A 20,845-nucleotide genomic window follows, 5' to 3' on the forward strand; every position below is an offset into this window, starting at 1 on the left:
AGAAATTGTCTCGCACTATGACAAACCCTTAATCTTCTTGTGCATTATGACAATTTCATGTTCGTGAGAAGTACATCAAGTTGTAGCAAAACCCCACATGTTTACCAAAGATGCAAGTGGATAATACAAAAACCTCATAAAGTAAAAAAAAAATGGTCTCCTCTATGTAGGTTAACTACAAAATTCCTAATGCCATATAAATACTGGGGGTCTGTATTTATTCAAATAAATGACTTTTCTTACTCTTCTCTTTTATCTTTTTTAGTGCTGTCAACAGTATCTCCTTTCTTCGTCTATCCAAATTGCAATAAATTAAGTTTTCCTCTTTCCGCCACGCTGTCACTGTTCAATCTAAATCCTAATGACTACTACCTGAGTAAATTTTTTCAAATGTTACGTTAACCGAGATTTTGGTAAAAAATTTGGCAAATAGCCGTTTTAGTCGCAACTTGGAGCACTGCATTATTGCTATTGTTGCTCAGGTGAGCGATGTGACCCATGGGACTCCTGTTTTAGGTAATCGGGGCATGTAGATTTCAGTTATGTCAGTTTCTATGGGGCTATGAATTTCCAATAACTGTCCGTAAGAAATGGAAGGAATCATACTCAATTGATGTAAATATAGTATTTTAACAAATGTTTTGAACATCCGTGTATATGTGTTTAAAGAACATGAGCGAAGAGTAGGCGGGGTAATTGCTGTTAGAAGGACACTTAGCTAGGTAACTGAAAAAATAAATATAAAAAAAACTATCAACTATGTATATTTATCAATATAATTATTCATTTGTTGTCTTGTAAAACGTTTAAAACATGCCGATGTTGAAATGAATCCTCAAATTAGCGCAGCTAACTTAAAGGGGCATGGTCACGATTTTGGTCAAAAATTATTTGTCCGATTTTAATGTTTACAATGCTTCAGTAAGACATTTTTAACAGGCAACTAAAATTTGAGTACCATCCGTTTATTTATAATCGAGTTACAGGGCTTAGAACTCTTTGCTATGTAAACAAACGTTTTGATAACATTTTGAATGTTGAAATGAAAATTCAAGTTTAGACCTAGAATGATTGTGTTAAACGTTAGGAACTGTTTAATTATGCTTAAAATGGAAAAGAAGATAGGCAAATCAGCTTGAAAAAGATTTTTGACTGGTTTATTGAACCTACGTAAACAAAAACAGGGCATGAGCCTTGTTTACGTGACAACGAATTGCGAGTCTTGGATCTGGCTCAAAACTCTACGCCTGACTCTCATTTCACATGATTATTAGAAATAGATTCCTAAAGCATTGTAAATAATAAAAACAGTAAAATTGAATTTGACCAAAATCATGTCCATGCCCCTTTAAATGCTCCATGTGTTTTCAATGTTATCATATTAAGTAATTAAAAACAGCTATTAAATTGAATCAACAAAAGTTTGAAGCGAATCCGATTATCCACGTTATTGAGAGAGAGAAAGAGAGAGAGAGAGAGAAAGAGAGAGAGAGAGAGTATGCATACCTGATCGCACGGGTTTCCGTGTAAAGAAGATCTTTTACGTTCATGGCTTCATGCCATAATGCGATGTAATATGCTGCGTATCTCAATTCAGGAAGAACCTGGGTAGCCTAAGGGTAAAATCTTACATCTAACTATTGGCAAATATGATTTGCCGTATAAAGCAAACTTATATGTCTGAATATCGGTTAATCGGTTACTTGATTAATATTTGAGTAACTATAAATTATTAACATTTTACATTGCTATTTATATTTTATTTCATTTAAATTTTCCAGTGCTTTTGCCTATGCAATAAAACTTCGTCAAGTTTTGATTTTGATTTTTCAATCATTTCATCAATGTCTTAAATAGGCAATGCAGTTGCTTTGCATTGCATTGTTAACACTGTGTAGCGGCACACAGTGGGTTTGCACGATCACAATATAGTGTCAAAATATCAGTAATTCTAATAATTGTACAACCAATATATAATTTTGAAATGATGCAAATATAAGCAACTCTCGTGTGGTTTGAAAACTCACTCAGCGAATGGTTCGTAAATCATCGACGGAATCACCCAAAGATAGGGTTTTTTATATTTTTGGAAGTTTAAACGTTAGTTCGTGAACCCCGTGCATTTATGACGTCATTAAAACTACAGTTTCGACCGATCACGTAATAGAAATAATTTTTGCACAGAAAGCAGAACTATGTAACATAGCATAACATAACTTAGTGTTAATATTCGAAAAAAATGTTGTTACTTTTTGAACCAAACATAAAAAATGTTGTGATAAATTTTATTGCCTTTTTTGGTATATTTTCATATTTTCCATAAAAAATGTCTTTTATGTCCGTTTATTGGCAAAAAATTGGCTAGAAACGTGTAATGAAAGATGGGTATACGTATGGAGTATATTTTGAAACACACACACAAAGACCCCAAGTACATAAAACATGACTTTTTGAATTTTTTAATTACATTAAGTGTCAAACCTATAATTTAAAGCTTTACACGCTATAATTTACGTCAATTTTGAATGACAGTGAAAACACATTTGTTCGTCTACTTATAAAAGTTATCCTTAATCTGTATATTACAATGATGAATTCCATCTCGTTACAAAGATACAGATTTTTAATTGTTTATTTTCCTGCCTGGAAAATATACCTTTTCATGAATATTGATGAAGGAAGAGCAAACCGACCTCATTGCGCATGTCCGCGGAGAACTAGGTGGTCGTTATTGTTTGCCTAATTAAATATCCACTTGATTTTTAATATGCTTAACAGTTGTTAATTTGAAATACATACATGTATAATGAGTAAAATACGTTTTTCATTCACGATACCCTTACTTCTGTATTAATACTTATAGGATCTATAAATAGCACATAGGTGAAAAACACAGGTCTACGTCATTTTTTTAAAGGAAGTATTCATATCTACTTACAGGCTTGTATTTTTTCTTTTGTTGTACTCGTATATCGGACAAATTTATCCTTTACTGAAAATATCCTTTCCTTTGTGAAACTATCACAATTGTGAAGATGTTGACCCTTCACCAGTTTTGGTATGATAGACTAAATTTAGCTGTCGATATCACGTGATAGATTGATATTCACGAGGAGGCATTACTTTCCTGGCAGGAAAATAAATATTTTTTATTGTTTAATATTTGATATATTTGTTACGTGATCGAATTGAGCATTATAATTAATAGCATAAAGGTAACTTTTATTAGTAATCAAACACATACATTTTCCCCTTTATTCAAAATTGACGCAAATTATAGCGTGTATAGCTTTAAATCAAAAAAAATATTTAAATCAAACATTTGCTGAGAAGGGACTTATCTTGATAGATCTTGATTCAGCTTTGTCTGTAGAAAATGAAAACAACCAGAATGTTAATGGGAAAAGGAAGATGTGAAAAATTGACAAATCGTTACTATCAGTGCGTGATTTATTTAGGTAAGAGATACTTTCTTATAAGTTAATTTGCAAAGAATGTTTGGCGACAGCAAAATGATTGATTCGAATAAAAAAAACAATTTTTAGAGTTGCTACAGAGAGAGAGAGAGAGAGAGAGAGAGAGAGAGAGAGAGAGAGAGAGAGAGAGAGAGAGAGAGAGAGAGAGAGTGAGTTATTTGCATCCAAATCCATTATTCAATTTTTGGGGGAAAATATCCCAAAAAGCAAGTAAACCAGTAAGAACTTATATCCGACTTTGAATTTCAATTGCTATGGAAAACAATTCAATCGTTAAATTATATTAACTTTAATTGTTCGTCATATTTTATACAACATACATGGTTAATCTCTTTAATGAATTCAATTTATCAAAAATATTAAACAGAAATTAGTATCGATACATTCTGATTATATCTACATTGTGACTGCTTTCGAGATGGGATGGATGTATGGTTGATTGATAAAAAAAATATTAACATTTTCGTGTCTTTGCTTGTAATAACACTACGTATCGACTTCGTACTATATAATCCATAACTTCAAATGACGCCAAATTGAGGCGCCAGCGGGGTTCGTTTATTCATATTTAATTATTTAATCGTACGATGGCTTTAACTATACACATGTAAATATAAGTAATAAGAAATCATTCTTTAAATATTATGAGGTGATATTTTCGGTCGGGGCGTGATCAAATCTATTATAAAGCCCTTCGGGCTTTATTGGATTTGATCATGCCCCGACCAAAATTATCACCTCATAGTACTCAAAAAAATGATTCCTTATTCCTCAAAAAAAATGAAAACGATTGCCAGATACAAAAAAAAAAATACTGTTTGATAAAAATTGAGGAGGAAGGGAAAGCTTGTCTTTATCACAATGCATTGAATAACAGGTACAATATATTTAAATGATTTCGAGTTCTGCGCCAAATTTTACAAAAATATATAAAAATATGATGCTTTTATTATTAATGTTCATTCAAAAATATTTACATTTTCCAGTGTCTTCGTAAGTGATAACACTACGAGCCAAATTTGTACCTTATTCCTGAATTTAATTCGGGCAGTACAATTAACATTGATATTTACAATTACAAAATAAAGGTCTAAAAAGTCTAGAGCGGGCAGTTAAACCCATGCATGATCTAGTGTTCAGTAGTTCATTGTAGAAAGATATGCAATCAAATTAAAATTAGATGTTAGATCCGCTCGCTTACTCGCTGTGTTTTAATTAGATTGAAAGATACGTTCCCTGTAATAATTTCAATTTAGTTATAAATATTACTGGGTCTTTTGATTAATTGTTTATAGCACATGAACTTTAATATTAATTTTATCTTACTGGCCTTTGGGATACCTATCACAAGTTTATTTTCTACTTACTAAATGTATTATCAAAATATCAGTGTGACAGGGTGTTTTTAACAAAATGATAGATTACTAAGTACATACATACGTAATTACATAAACAGGCTTATCTTTCTAAGATTGCCGTAATGCGACTGAATAAGTAATTTTCATATCGATAAATCAACTGAATCACCCTCCCTTCCACCCCCACCCCCAAACAACAAAATGAAAATCTTGACTGTTCATCTTGCACAGTCAAGTTAAAAACTAATTGATTTGCAAGCAAAGCGTATTTAGTTTATAATTTGACGATTTTGCATTTATTTTTGAATTATTTATTGTGGCAGTTGCAACACTACAAAGGCAGTTATAAATCAGGTGGGATCCAGATTTAGATTATTGATTTAGATCGACTTCATATATTTGAATACGTGTTACATTGAGCAATACACTCCCACATTAGAACTAGGAAAGATTAGTCAGCTAAAATGTATATCAAATATACATAACAGTATTACTAATGTTGAAACATCAGAACTTGAAACATTTATATCTAGTATTAACTTGAAGAATTATGAAGACTGTCTTATTGTTTTGAAGAAAATGTGTACAAAATGCAAATAACCGTTTATCATGTAACATTAATAGTTTCTATACAATTTTACACTGTTTCCTTGAAGCCAGAGAAGTTACTTTTAATCGTATCTTTATAAATTGTCAGGTATGTCTTGTACACTTGTTCAGCGGTTGGTCGTTTCCTTGGGTTGCGGTTCTTGCACTGTTTGTGGATGTCCTTAAGAGAACGTTTAAGTTGACGTGTAGAAACATCATCACCTAGAAAGTACAGACACATGTCTGGAATCTTCCAGATCTCGATTTTTTCGTCGTATAGCGGCAATATGGAAGCATCGTATCCCCCTTTGTAAGGCCACAATTCTTCGGGGGCAGGAAATCTTCCTGTAACTTCACCCCAGACAGTGCATTTAATTAACCTCTTATTCGTCCCGTTCACCAAAATGGTTTCCATGGAGTCGACGTCACTAAGAACCAATCGGAAATCTTCAGTAAAAAGAAATTGTCCCGCTAATTTTTGGATATGGTTTGCGTCACACTGGACGTATATTTTTCCATCGTGTCCAGAATGCAGGGTTCTTAGTATATCTACATAGCTCACACATAACTGCATCCTGGTTTGTAAAGTGTTATAGAGGGGATATTCCTTAAATCGAATCTCCAAATCCCTTGCATCAAGCAGTCTGTGAACCTCTGTGACAATGGTATCATTGCAATGGCCCACTAGCTGTAGTAGGACAGAGGGCCTATAGAAGTTTTTCATCAGATTTATTCCCTGGAGATAACCAGGGCCTGCAATTTTTCCCGCCCAATCAAATTTCCTTAATTTCTTTACTACAACCGGAAACTTCTGCCAATAAGAATGCCACACCTTAAAACAGGATGAAAGATATTGTTTGAACAATTCATTATAAAAAAAACTTTAAAAAAAAATATATACATAATTTTTTTAATCAAAAGATAAACTTGTAGGTAGGAAAAATATTTATTTATTTGTCTTTGCTACCAACATGGCTACTTAAGGTGGACTGACGCCAATCATGCGTGACCTCTTTGAGTGATTGTGTAATTGGTGATAATTTGACCTTGACCTAAATCAAAAACCCTCAGTCAGAGTTACGATAAGTTCGCGGGGTTGTGGAATACGGATAGCATAGGATCCGGAAAGGGCCATGTAGTTCATTATCGCATCATTGCACCATCGACGTAGTGCGATAAATCAATAATGATATAACGATTGTGTGATGACGATGAAGGGTTGGTGCATTTGCGCGATAAAGATGATGCGATGGTGCGACAATGCAAGGGCGATATAGTGCGATAGCGATAAAGTGATGTTCTATCGTGTCTTCGCTACTTCACTATCGCGTCAATGCTTCATCGCACCATCGTTCTATCGACTGTTTTGCGCATGTGCCATTAAAGAAATCGTTTCAGGAATAGATTTCATACAAGAAATTGACCTTACTTGGTTGATAAACTTAACTCTCTAATAATAATTAGGTGTTATACAAATTAGACATGTCCTTCTTACTTGACATAAACATATTTAAAAGGGCTAAATTATAGTTTTATAAACGAAGATTATTGGTTTTTAAACGTTGTCGTGCGATTGCATCATCGTCCTCCCGCTATCGTACCATCGCACTATCTACGCAAACGTTGATGGTGTGCTGGTGCGATTGTGAACCACATGGCCCTGTCAGGGTTGCATAGCTTGATGACGAAACGATGCTAAAATATTTCTTGAATGGATACGATAATAACTAAATTGTAAAAATGTTATTATAGATAAGATTTGATTGTCTAATGAAGAAAAATTTATTTTATTATTTTCAGTAATAATCAATGCGATAGTGAACTACATGGCCCTGTCAGGGTTCCATAGCTTAATGACAAAAAGATGCTTAAATATTTCTTGAAAAGATACGATATTAAAATGTTATTATAGATAAGATTTGATTGTCCAATGAAGAAACACTCATTTCATGTCAGTAATAATCATACTTAGGAAACAGGCGGAAGGTTAGAAAAAGACTTTGTGACAGGTTTTACTTGTATTCACAATAAATAGCGTCCGTTAAGGGTTCGTACAGTGAATAAGTAAATCTATTACGGACAAAGTGATGCACATATGTACGTGCTTTGGGACATTTATACATGATCCCTGCTAATATATCATAAGCAAAAACAGTATGTTATTATCTTGTACGTAATATCCATCTAAATTGAACTTAAGTATAATTTTATAGCAACATCTTAATTAACAATTACCTGTATTATGTACATAAATCATTTAAAAAGAAACAATACTTAATATAATTACAGTGAATAAAGAATACATATAAATAAGTACTGGTTTATATCATATCAGACACATTATTTATCAAAAAAGTAGTTCATCGTCCTACGAGAATAAGCTAGCTTTTCCTTTACTCAATTTTCCTTTACTCAATATATGAAGCATTATATATTTTCTTAAAAGTGAATCATGCCCTTCCACGTATAAATATCACAACTCGATCATGCAGTTTTCTTTCATTGTATTGTTATCTTTATACATTAAACTATGGTTTAGCTCTTCTAAATCTGTCTGGCAAGAAGGACTAATATGTAATAGCGAGCGCAGCGAGGCGGCGCGAAGCGCCGCTCGCGTAGCGAGCTCCATAGACAACGTGTACGAACTGAGAAAATTCGAGTTGAAATCTGCACATTGTTCAAAGAAATTTTAATGAGGCCACGTGAAAACGTTCTACTATCCCAGTGATCCTTTGCGGTGCATAGCAACATGGTGGAACAGGAAGCGTTTCTAAGGAAAATTCTTACCTGTAAATCGCATACATCATTTGCATTTAACAATAAAAAATCCTTTTAAAAACATTAAAGTAAACAACACATATGCTTACGTAAAAAACTGTACCTATGACGTCATTTCCTTCCCCGAATTATTCCGCAAATTTACGAAAACTGTCGAGCGCAAAAAGTTAAGTATGACGTCACAGTGATCTCGCGTTTTATATTCCCGCGATACATTTAGGTGGATCAAGCATCTGTACTGAATGTAACGTGTAGGAAGTACTCAGTAGGGAGTCACCAATACTGATACTTCTCTCGCTATTAACGGTGACTCTTTGGCTGATTAGTTTTGTTTTGATGATTTTTTTTTCTCAGTAAATACACATGCAAGTTCCATGCTAAATTTATTGTCATATTGATCCAATCATTGTATACGTTAGGTAGGTGACAAAAAATTATTAAAAAAGAAAAGTCTAATCGTTATTAGATCTACATGTAGCCACGTCATTTTGAAATGAATAAATAAAAGAAAAAAAATTAAACTGTTAAAATATCTACATGTATTTGTTATAGTTGCATATGTGGTCAAACCTTTCAATAATATTGGATATCACACACTAAAAAGAGGGGGAGGGCACATATGTCTACAACGCTTATATAGCGTACAAAAATTAAAAAGATTAAAAACAAAATTGATGTCACAGAGGAAATAAATTAAAACACCGGTAACAACAAGGAACAAAATGAGAAATAACACAGACACACAATTTATTGATTTTAATGATCATTATTAAAAGGTAAAGAAAAGATAATTTTTTAAAAAAAAACCGGCTTTGTGTTTATCAAAATATTTTAATAAGTCTGTTTAACATTTTATTAATGCTCAGTGGTAGTTTTTTGTTTAAGTGTATAAGCCTAGGAAGGGACCAATGGAATAAAAGTTTGATATCTTCCGGTTCCTTGCGGTGGTAAAAGTTTTCGAGACAAAGCCAAAGTTTTTTGGTTTGGTTAAGTCCACGGGTTGCATTTAACAATGATGACAGATGTATGGCTCCTTCTGCGCTCGCCCCAACGGTCACACCGTAAAACATATTACCTTATTGATCAAGAGAGTAAAGTCGATTTCTTATATAAAAGCGTTCATTTATTCACTGTCTGACGCCATTTCTTTTTCAATGACGCATGTGCAAAACAGTTGATAGTGCGATGTTGCGATAAAGCAATGACGATGGAGCGATAGAGAAAAATGATACGACAAAGCATCGCAACATCTCTGTCGCATTATCGCATCATCGCTATCGTTCTATCGCGTCATCGCGCTATCGGTTCTATTTGCCATCGGACCATCGTCATTACATTGTCGCGCCATCGCATCATAATTTCATCGTCATCGCTTCATTGTTATCGTTATGTGATATGGCCCTATTCGGATTCCATACGGGATCATTTCGTGAATCAATTTGCATAATGTTTCTTCTTTAAGAGACTGAGTCCAAATAAAAACAAAAGGAATGACAGAAAAACTTGATAATATACTCCGAAACTCTGCTCTGTTAAGGTGTGTTATACAAAGCAATGTGATTAGACCAAAGCATGTTTTTATTGATGAAGATTTATTTTCGGTCTGACCTTTTGAAAAATATATGATGATCTTATATAATGAATTTTACATTTCCACACGTCCATTGTTATAAGAACAATAAATAAAACTCGTCATCATCAGTAAAATTTTCTTTAAAATCCTCAGAAGCTTTACAAAAGATGTAGCTCTAAAGCTCCTAAGATTTTTAATGGAGGCGCTTTCTTTCATTTTAATCTTGTGAGGAGAGTGGAATATTTGCTGGTGATTTTGGCGGCTTTCATTGAGTGTTTGTTTCTTTGTCTGATATCCTATCAAATGAATATAATCTTTTCGCATTTATCGAAAGAATAAAAACCATCCAAAAGTAAGACATCTACATTTCAATTCATTCAAGAAATCATGTTTTAAAAAGTTTATTGTTCTTGTCTGTTTGTTATGGGTTTGATTATTCTTAATTGGATTGGATTATAGATGGAATAATTTGCGACAACAGAAATACAGTAGACTATGGTTCGGCAAAAAATGACTTAGTTTCGTAAAACCGATTTATAACCTAAGAGTTAGGGTTAAGTTAACAAATTTTCCAAATGATTGTAATGGTATCAAATACTTAAGTATAATCCCTATAAAAATAATTATTTTAACAGTTATATAATTTATTACAATTTGCAATGATGGTTTTTAAAGGTCAAGGGTGTAATTTAAAAAAATTACACTATCAGTTCACACTTTTTGCAACCACCATTTAACGTGATTTGGAATTCATATGTAATACACAGGTTTTATAATGGACCTCTGAAAATGAACCTCATAGCTTCACGATAGTTCAAACAACTTTTGAATTGAGACATTTATTTCTCACAAAACATTTTATTTTCTTTTTCTTTCGGGAAAACGAAGTTACGACTGCTGGTTAAATCCAATGTAATCACAAATATTATATATAATACACTACGTACCAACATGGTTTCAATCTATCGGAATAGTGTGTTCTTTTCTTTACATACTACTAAACAAAATGAAGTTATAATACTAAATTATTTATTGTATGTATACAGTTTAATTCTTGCCTCTTTCACATATCCTGAGTTTCCTATGTTCCCTTCTAATTTGAGTTGTTCAATATCCTCACAAGTGAGTAAGGGGTGACATTTTTTCATTCCATAAAGTCCAAAGTAACCGTGGTTACACACTGGTTTACATATTTCTCGGTTCTCCACAACACTCCAGGTGCACGTGAAGTTTTGTGGTGATGAAAAAGCTCGTGGTTTATGTTTCAAAATGGGATTTCCTGGTATAAGATGGTCTTTTAATAAATATAAAGAAGAGAAATACACAAACATGCAACAACAGAGCAAAGTTTGCCTCCAATTTGACTTCATTTGACATAGGTATTGCAAGTTTTTGGGAAACATCGCGGAGTCAGTGCAGTAATAGACTGATGGTAAATGTAGTGTCGTAACAATAACAGAGAAAGACTGTCAGTGGCTGGGATTGGGAAGAGTTTTATATTCAATGCTGTGTAAACATAGATTACTTGGTGAATTTATTTTTCGTATAAATTAATGCTCTCGCTGATGTCAGTCACGTGGGTTCATGAAAACATCTTGCAGTCTATCGCTATCTTTCATGATCAAACCAACAGTCAACCTCTCCTATTGGGTCAATTCTTTTGATGTACAGCCTACGTTGAAATCAATGATGTCCTTGATCTATTTGCTTAATTAAATTATTGGACGGAGACCCGAAAAGATAAATAGAGGTACAGGGGTTCATCCAAAAGTGATGTCACACAGCGCTTTATCATAGAAAATGATATTCCACAGAACAGGAGCGTATAAGGCATTGTAAACCCCCACTCGGACCAACGAAGACGAAACAATTTAAGTTAAAATTTAAGTTTAAAATTTAATAAAAGAAGACTATTTTTTTGTCTGTATGCATTGTTTTTAGTACAAATTTCACGATGGAAGTCAATACTGTGCTGTTATTCTATAAACACGGCAGTTATAGGTTTTCAATTAAGCTGCACATCGTTTTTTGCCTAAATCTTGGGTCATTCACTGTTCTAAATTGCAAAATTTAGGTATGAATGGGTCCTGACTCCATCCTATAAGTACTTTTATTTAAAGAATAAGTTTTTATTGATTTTTATTATTGATTTATTAATATGGAGTATAGACCCATAATGGTCAAATTCGAGATTTTCACCAAAAACGTTTCATTTTATTAATTTTTGTCAAACAGTTAAATTTATTCACTTGTACTTCATTGTGTCAACGTAGTGCACTGTGATAGGCGGGGGCTCGTAGTACTTACTTCTCGTTTGAGAGGGTGTTCGAATCATAAAGACGGCATTTTATTTTAAAATCATTTTCTTTAAAGTAAAACATCTTTTGCTTTTTTTATTGGATTATTATGAAAAAAATAATACCAATTATTATAATGACAACAATTACGTAATGTTTATTTTCTGTACACGCAATGTCGGATAAAAATAGCGCTAGCACAGATATAAGATTACATGTATGATGTAATGTTTAGAAAGTGAATAAAGGAGATAAGTACCAAGTATATGCATTTGTGTATATTATTTATTTGTCAGAAAATGCAGTTCTGTATTATACATTTACATGTACACTTCATGCGTAAAGATTTTTTATATTTGATATGCCGTTTCAAATGTTTCACGGCAAGCCTTGTACGCTCTTGTCCTTTACACAACCATAATTTGGACAACTTGAACATTTTAATTTTTTTTTGGAACAATTTAAATAAATTTAGATAAATATTAAAGGGTATAAATTTACTCACAAATATTTTTAGCAACGCGTGTTCATAATTTAAAATATACCTGGATGCTAGCCAGTTTATATAACATTTATTATTTAGATCTGAACGCACAATAATTTAGACAGTCTAGTTTGTCAGATCCATTTTGATCACGTAAACTTCATCAAGTTTTCGTTAATCTTGAAAATGACCCACGGCATTTAAAAAATATATACCCCACAATCGATTACGTCATAAACAATTTTACATCAAAGTGCTTACCTATAGTCTCGGCATATGCTTTGAGAATCTGCAGCAACATCAAGTGGCAGTCCGTACAACTTCAAACGAGTTGTCATTTTAATTCGGCGCGACGTCTATACGGCATCCCGGATACCATGTAGAGAGTGTCATTCATGGTTGTTCACCTTGGGAACCAGGCAGTATTAGGGCAGCTACTATTTTGAACATTAATGACTATTAAAGAACCAGCAGTACTCACAATGTGGTATATGAAACGTACATTTTTCATATAAAATTGTAACGTAATTTTTATATAAGGAGAGATTAGCAAATCAATTCGATATTTTTTTTAATCATATTTTACTGAATTGAACAAATACACGTCCATTTTAGGTTAATAGTTATTGTAAATAATTTTTTTCAAAACAAATATTAGCTATTGTCCAAGTCTAACGAGATATATACAAATTTTAAGGACACACGAGACGTTCCTAAATTTGATATAATTTTCCTTGATATTTTATTTATTAAAGTAATAAATGTACATGCAATATATCCAAATGTTAAGTAATAAATGTACATGTAATATATCCGAAGCCAATGTTCAGTGAAAATGTTGTTTAATTCAGGTTGTGTTACATAAAGAACTCAAAAGTTTATTACAGCAACAAAAATATGCACCTTTAAAAAACTGATCCGCGAGTGCTTAACACGCCTTATAGAGAGACAATTAACGTTTTAAATATGAGAGAGAGAGAGAGAGAGAGAGAGAGAGAGAGAGAGAGAGAGAGAGAGAGAGAGAGAGAGAGAGAGAGTATCAAAGTGAATCAAACACAAACAAAACGCCGGAAAAGAACAACAATCTTTTCATACACCCACCAGACACCAATATTAATTTTATTTACATATATAAGAAAATATAAAAAATATATGAAAATTTATCTATTTATGATATGGAGAAAATCTAAATGTTGGCATTATTTTTTCTTTAGAACTCCTTTGTTCTGACACAGCGATAAACATACGACACCAACAGCTGGTTCATTGAGATTCATTCAGGACTGCTTTCCGCTCCCGCAAGTGCGTTCCATTATTAATCTATGAATCTCATAATTTTGATAATATATTACAGCTTTTGAGAGTGTACAACAAAAGTTGAATCAAAGTAGGGGTGGTAACCGATTGTCAATCACACAACTCGTTCCGATCGATTCTCCAGTTACTGGTATTAGTGTAAGTAAGTCAAATTGGTGTCATAATATAAACTGGTTTATTTATTTAACATCATGAGTACCACAGAAAGCAAGTTAGGAATGTTCGGAAAATGCGTGAAACAGAATTTAATGTTAATTTTATTTATCAACAGTTAAAAATTATTCAACAAAATAAATAAAACAACGAGCAAACAGTAGTGGAAAAATGACAATACACGCTAACAAGGCATTTATAGGCTCATCTGTATTAGGCGCTGTTTTAGTATTTAGTGTCATTTAGTGATATCACCTATTCGATAGTGTGATATCACCTATTCAGCGGTTAAATTGGAGACATTTCCTATTTGAATCGGTGATAACACCTTTTTTTAATTAGTGATAGCATTCATTCAAAATTGATATCAACAATTCGAAAATATTCAGATTGGTGATATCACCTTTTTGAATTGTGATAACACTCATTCAAATTGAATAAGTGATATCACCAATTTGTAAAGGTGATATTACAAATTCGAATAGGTGATATCACCCATTCCAACTAAATCTGGAAAAATTACTGCTACCTCCAATGATGAGTTGTCACACATTAATATCTATCATCTAGACATTTGAATTGTATATTTACAGTATATTCTTCAACTTGTTAGTTTTTTTTTTTTAATGATTATGGGTTTTTTTTAAATATCTTTTTTGAAATCAATATTACATGGACACACAAAGTTATGTAGCATCATTTATCTGTTACGTGGGTTAGAAGCGAGAAGTTAATGATGGCAGCAAAGTACCTCTTGATTTATTAATGCTGAAATTGCATTGCATTGTACATATAGTGAAGAGAGTTTTTAAACGAATTCAGAGTTCGAAATCTATGTTTCAAACTTTGTAACATTGTCTGGCAATCAACATCATGTCATTACCGAAGCACCGCAAAGATAACTTTTAAAATCGTTCCTTGACTGTTTTTTTAAAAGACATCCTTTGCCTCGGCGGCCGCTATATTTGTTTATAAAGTGGTATGGGACACCTGTCGATATTAATGTGAATAAGAGTACATTATAATCAAAATACTTTTACTGGTTTAAATTTTTTTTATCAATTTTACAATATTTGACCAAAAGATTACATTTTTTGTAAAGGTAAATATTTTAAAAGCCCCAGGAGGATTCGGACACATGACTTGCAGATTCGTAGTTAACGCTCTATACTATTGCGCTACGCAGTAAGGCAACAATATTAGTTATGAAATTATTCTTGATTTTATTGTTTGATTTCAATAGGAAGTACGTCACAATATGGAAGTGTCCCATACCACCTTAATTTTAGATTAAAAGAAATGATATCACTAAATGACAATAAAACCTGAAAATTGCCTCATACATCTGCTTTTCTTTTTACTACTCCAATAGCTATTTTATGGCAAAGTTGATGTTCTGAGTGACTTATCTTCTCGCCAGATGTTTCCTTGTTCGTGTCTGTCGTTATGGTTAAATAAGCCCAAATTTATTCGAAGGCTTTTGTTGCTAAAATCATCGTTATCAATCTAATCTGATGCCATTTATCGTCGTTAACGAGGCTGGGTGGCAAAAACAACCCGCTAGATCTAGCATAAAGTTTAAGGCATTATATAGTTTGTTTTGCTCTAAATTATCATATAGTAAAACATAGATGTGTCGTAACGACAAGAATGCCCCCCCCCCCCCCGCCCAGGCAGTTAAAATTTCAAATGTCATATTTTGTTTTACATTTGATTGCACAGAAGATTATTTCGAAGTTCAAGGGACATAACTCTGTAAAAAAAATCATAGGACCTGAACCAAATTCGAACTGGACCTGCGTATGTGTGAAATTGTTGCCGATGTTCATAAACGGAAAGTTAATGGTAACGGACTGATGGAAGGACGGAACTGGGAAATACTATATATGCCACGGCCATTTTATGGAGAGGCATAACAAAATCTTCATGCTTTTGCTTATAAGTTTACACATTTTCCTTTATCTTTATAAAGGGCTCTCCTTCGCCCTGTTACTTGTCATTGGCAATAAAATATACCCTAGAACTAGTCTTATAACATGTAATCGACAACAAAGTAAACCTATAACTTGTAGTTTACACTAAAGTATACCCTTTACTTGTAGTCTACACAAAAGTATATATACCCTGTAACTTGTAGTAGACACTTAAGTGTACCCTGTAACTTGTTGTCGACAATAAACTATACCCTATAACTTGTAGTCGACAATAAAGTATATCCTATAACATGTAGTCGACAACAAAGTATACGCTATAACTTGTAGTCGACAACAAAGTATATCCTATAACATGTAGTCGACAATAAAGTACACGTTATAACTTGTAGTCGACAATTCAATAAGCCCTATAACTTGTAGTCGACAATAAAGTATACGCTATAACATGAAATCGACAATAAAGTATATCCTATAACATGTAGTCGACAATAAAGTATATTCTATAACTTGTAGTCGACAATAAAGTATATCCTATAACATGAAGTCGACAATAAAGTATATCCTATAACATGTAGTCGACAATAAAGTATACCCGTATAACATGTACTCGACAATAAAGTATACCCTATAACATGAACTCGACAATAAAGTATACCCTATAACATGAACTCGACAACATAGTATACGCTATAACTTGTAGGCGACAATAAACTATACCCTATAACTTGTAGTCGACAATAAAGTATACGCTATAAGTTGTAGTGGACGATAAAGTATACCCTATAACTTGTAGTCGACAATAAAGTATAATCTATTACATGTAGTCGACAAAAAGGTATACCCGTATAACTTGTAGTCGACAAAAAAGTATACCCTTAAACTTGTAATCAGTCATGATCTTTTACATATGTTCGGTCATGTGGCTAAGGTTATCATCAAATTGTAAACTTATATGAATTAACGATTTTGTGTGACAATTTTTTAAATTCATAATCATTTCTTTTATAAAAGACATGACGTTTTCATTTAAATGATTCAAATCTTAAAAAATGCTGTTTACTGTTTATTTTTTCTGCAAATTAATCATTTGAATCCAATATCGATTCATCATTTACTTATCTCCGACTCGAAATAAGTATATATAATATTTACATGAATGACTGCTAAATCTATTTTTGCATGCAATAACAATAGGGACGACATGTTGAGATATTCAGAATGATAAAATGCAAGGATATCTATTGGATTTGATGTAAATAAAAATACTTCTTAAGAGCAAGGAAGACAGCTAATAATTATAAAAAAAACACAAGATGTTAAAACAGATATGTACGCGTATATATATGCTGTTTCTTCCCATGCCCATGCGCAATTTTGTTAGGAACGTCCTATTTTCAAGCAGCTGTGAAAAAAATTTATGTGATTGATAGTTTTGTCAGAAGGCATTTATATACGTGTCCATAATCGTTTTGATGCACATATTCGTATTTGCAATTTTAAAAAAAATCATATAGGTTTCAGTCCAGATACGCAATATGCCTGTATGCTTTAGCATCGGAGAATTTTATATGGTGTTCCGATGGGGCCACTTCGACCTTCGCCGTTAGGTCGAGGTGCGAGATTGCGAAGTTGCGAAGGCGAAAGTGCGAAGGTGCGACGGCGAAGGAGCGAAAGTGCGAAGATGCGACGGCGAAAGTGAGAAGTTGCAAAGGCGGAGAAGTGATACTACCATCGCTCCTTCGCCAACGCAACTTCGCACTCTCGCCTTCGCCTTTTTATCATTGTGAAGCTCTCTATCGTTTAAAGACAATTTAAGTTGTATAAAAGGACATCTGAGGCAGACGATGAACTTTTTAGAATTTATTTTCAACAACCTGCGCAGATCCATACCTTTTTCTAAGGGGGTGGGTCGATGGATAACTATATTTGTTGGGGGGGGGGGGGGGGTCCGAGACATAATTTGGAGATTTTATTATATATAATTAATAAAATTAAATTTTTCGGGGGGTGGGTGGGATCTGGTCCCTCTCTCCCCAATAAAATTTAATTTCATTAATTATATATAATAAAATTTCCAAAATATGTCTCAGAACCCCCCCCCCCCCCGACAAATATAATTATCCATCGACCCCCCCCCCCCCCCCCCCCCCCGCCAAAGAAAAAGTTGTGGATCTGCGCAGGCTGTTGAAAATGAATTCTAAAAAGTTCATTGTCTGCCTCAGATGTCCTTTTATACAGCTATAATTGTCTTTAGATGATAGAGAGCTCCACAATTATAAAAAGGCGAAGGCGAAAGTGCGAAGTTGCGATGGCGAAGGTGCGATTGTAGTATCGCTTCTTCCCCTACGCACTTTCGCTCCATCGCCGTCGCAACTTCGCACCTCGACCTAAAGGCGAAAGTGCGAAGGTCGAAGATGCCCCATCGGAACACCATAATTTTATCCTGTTGCAAGGGATTTTGTCTCTAGGTTACTTGTCATAAACAGGTTTTATTTTCACTTATATAGACAATGCCACAGAGTTTGTGTATGCTGAATGCATTACGATCATCAAGCCTCCTGCATATTTTTGACATACGAAGGCTATCGATATGTATTACATATTGTAGCGCGATAACGCTTTTGTACGATTTGGTGGATGATAATACTCTTGAATAGCTCTACAAGTATTCAATACCGTTCAATAATAATAACTAACCTTCAGCTCCAGATAGTGTTTAAACTTTTAGTCATTTCAGTGGAGCCAGTCGTTGACCACTGTTGTAAAGCTGGTTCGCAAACGGGTTAAGAAATATTTTATTCAAAAATTTACATATAAGTACATAAGATAACCCAGGTAAAATTTGTTATTGGGACTGTAAACATACTTCGACATAAGCGGGGTATTCGAGATAACCGTATTCGAGATATCAGTAGTTTTTTAAATCATATATATAGGGAAAACGGCCGGGACCGGCGGCCGACTTCGACATAATCAGGGTATTCGAGATATCCCATGTTCGAGATACCGATATTTTCCTGTATATATCAGTCAATCTGGATTGAACATCAGGCAAAAATAGTCTATATTAGTTCTCTCCGGGTCGGGTTGAACGTTGAAGTAACTAGAACTGTCCTGATGGGACTAATACCCCCAGAAGGCTAATTTCAAATTGGACAAATGATTGAATTGAATAATAAAGGTTTGGAACACATACAAATAAAAAAATTCTAGAATTGTAAAAAAAAAATTTTAACCAAGAAAAAATTAAAATCAAATTTGTCAGAATTTCACTGTAAATACATATGTGTAACAGTAATACATTTACAAATTTATGCATCTGATGATATTATTTTTTCATTCAATTGTTTTAAATAAAAACCAACAAAATGACACCCCACTTTCTCCTGTGAAACAATGGAACTCCATATCAGAAAATTGATCCCATAGGACTATGATTTTCTTTGATGAGCTTGTTAAATTTAATAAACTCCCAAAACATTACCATAATTACCATACTATGTAAAAATATGTAAAAAAGAAAATTTAATATTTCAAACAATTAAAATTGCCAAAACACTACAATCATATCAGTAATTTTGAATTTAATTTAAATTAATGCCCAATAGGGTCACTTCATCAAATTACTTGACAAATAAATTTAAACAACCTCTAAAAATAGTTTAACTTCTTTATTAATAATTATATTATTTATTTCCTTATTATGATAGACCTTTTGGTTTACATGAAACAGTTTTAAAATAGCCCCAAAACCATCACCCATTTTACAGATTATCAATTTCCCCTAAACACATGCTCCATCTGAACCATGGCTCAGATAATGGCTCCCTTGGGACAAATGAATTCAGCCACACTTGTCTTTGATGTTCTCATTAGCTCCTAAGAATTTATCATTGACAACAAAAACTTTGAATTGTCAGTTGATAGAATACTTATAAAAAATAATTTTTTTTTATTAATTAAGACATAAAGACAAAACACTCCATCTGGATGTATTTATATAAATATATTTTAGAGTGTTTTCTATTAATAAATTAATAAAATCTGTATTACCTCCCTTACTTTTCAACATTAGGTACAATATATAGAATAAGGAAAATGAACACTGTCATAAAATCATTAAATCTTGTCTGATCTTAAAAAAAATTGCAGGTGCACATCTTCAGATGGTGTTCAACATATGTACAAATTTTCAAATTGTTCCATGCAGTAATAAAAAATTCTATAGGGGGACAAAGTTGCGTCTACAGACAGACGGACAGGGTGAAACCAATATACCCCCCCTAAACTTCGTTTGCGGTGGTATAATAATAAAAACACGAAAACAGAATTTGACCAAAATTCGTGACCATGCCCCTTTAACCTTTAATAAGAAAATTCAAAATGCGTGATGATGTTTATATTTGTGCCCATGCGCCGTGAAAAAGGTAAGTGTGTTTACAGGCAGTTGGACGTCACACATTTCCAATGCAAACATAAGGTGAAATATACACTGAATGTAAATATTGAATAGTTGATAGTATCAAACTGGGTTTTCTCACAATTTGTTCTTTATCTTATTTAATTTTCAAAAGTCAGAAAAGTCTAGAAAAAATTACTCAACATAAATGCTACAGCTTGAAATAAAAAAAAATAACAAGCATCTATCACCCCTCATTATTCCATTAAATATTATTTTATTTGAAAAATACAAGTTGTGATATACACAATGATTGTAAATGGAAAATTATGGTTCATTGCAAATTGTACTATAATGTGTGAAACTCAGAACTGTCATTTTAATGTGAATCATAATTTATTTAAGTTATCTTCTCAGCTGTCTCATTAGATACTAACATGCTTGATTCACTTATCAATTAAGAAAAAGTCAACCTTGTGTGTTTTATC

At 33.0% G+C, this 20,845-nt stretch overlaps 1 protein-coding gene across 1 annotated transcript; it reads right to left on the reverse strand.

Moving 5' to 3' along the window:
• Positions 1 to 5,377: 5,377 nt before the first annotated feature.
• Positions 5,378 to 11,214, reverse strand: LOC128181778 (protein O-mannose kinase-like). The gene is made up of 2 exons (XM_052850299.1): positions 10,832 to 11,214; positions 5,378 to 6,254 (listed from the first exon to the last, which is right to left on the reverse strand). Exons 1-2 carry the CDS (start codon positions 11,174 to 11,176, stop codon positions 5,472 to 5,474), a joined length of 1,128 nt encoding a protein of 375 aa, XP_052706259.1. The 5' UTR covers positions 11,177 to 11,214; the 3' UTR covers positions 5,378 to 5,471.
• Positions 11,215 to 20,845: the final 9,631 nt, after the last annotated feature.

This window comes from Crassostrea angulata, chromosome 4 (assembly GCF_025612915.1).
Source record: "Crassostrea angulata isolate pt1a10 chromosome 4, ASM2561291v2, whole genome shotgun sequence".
NCBI lineage: Eukaryota > Metazoa > Mollusca > Bivalvia > Ostreida > Ostreidae > Magallana > Magallana angulata.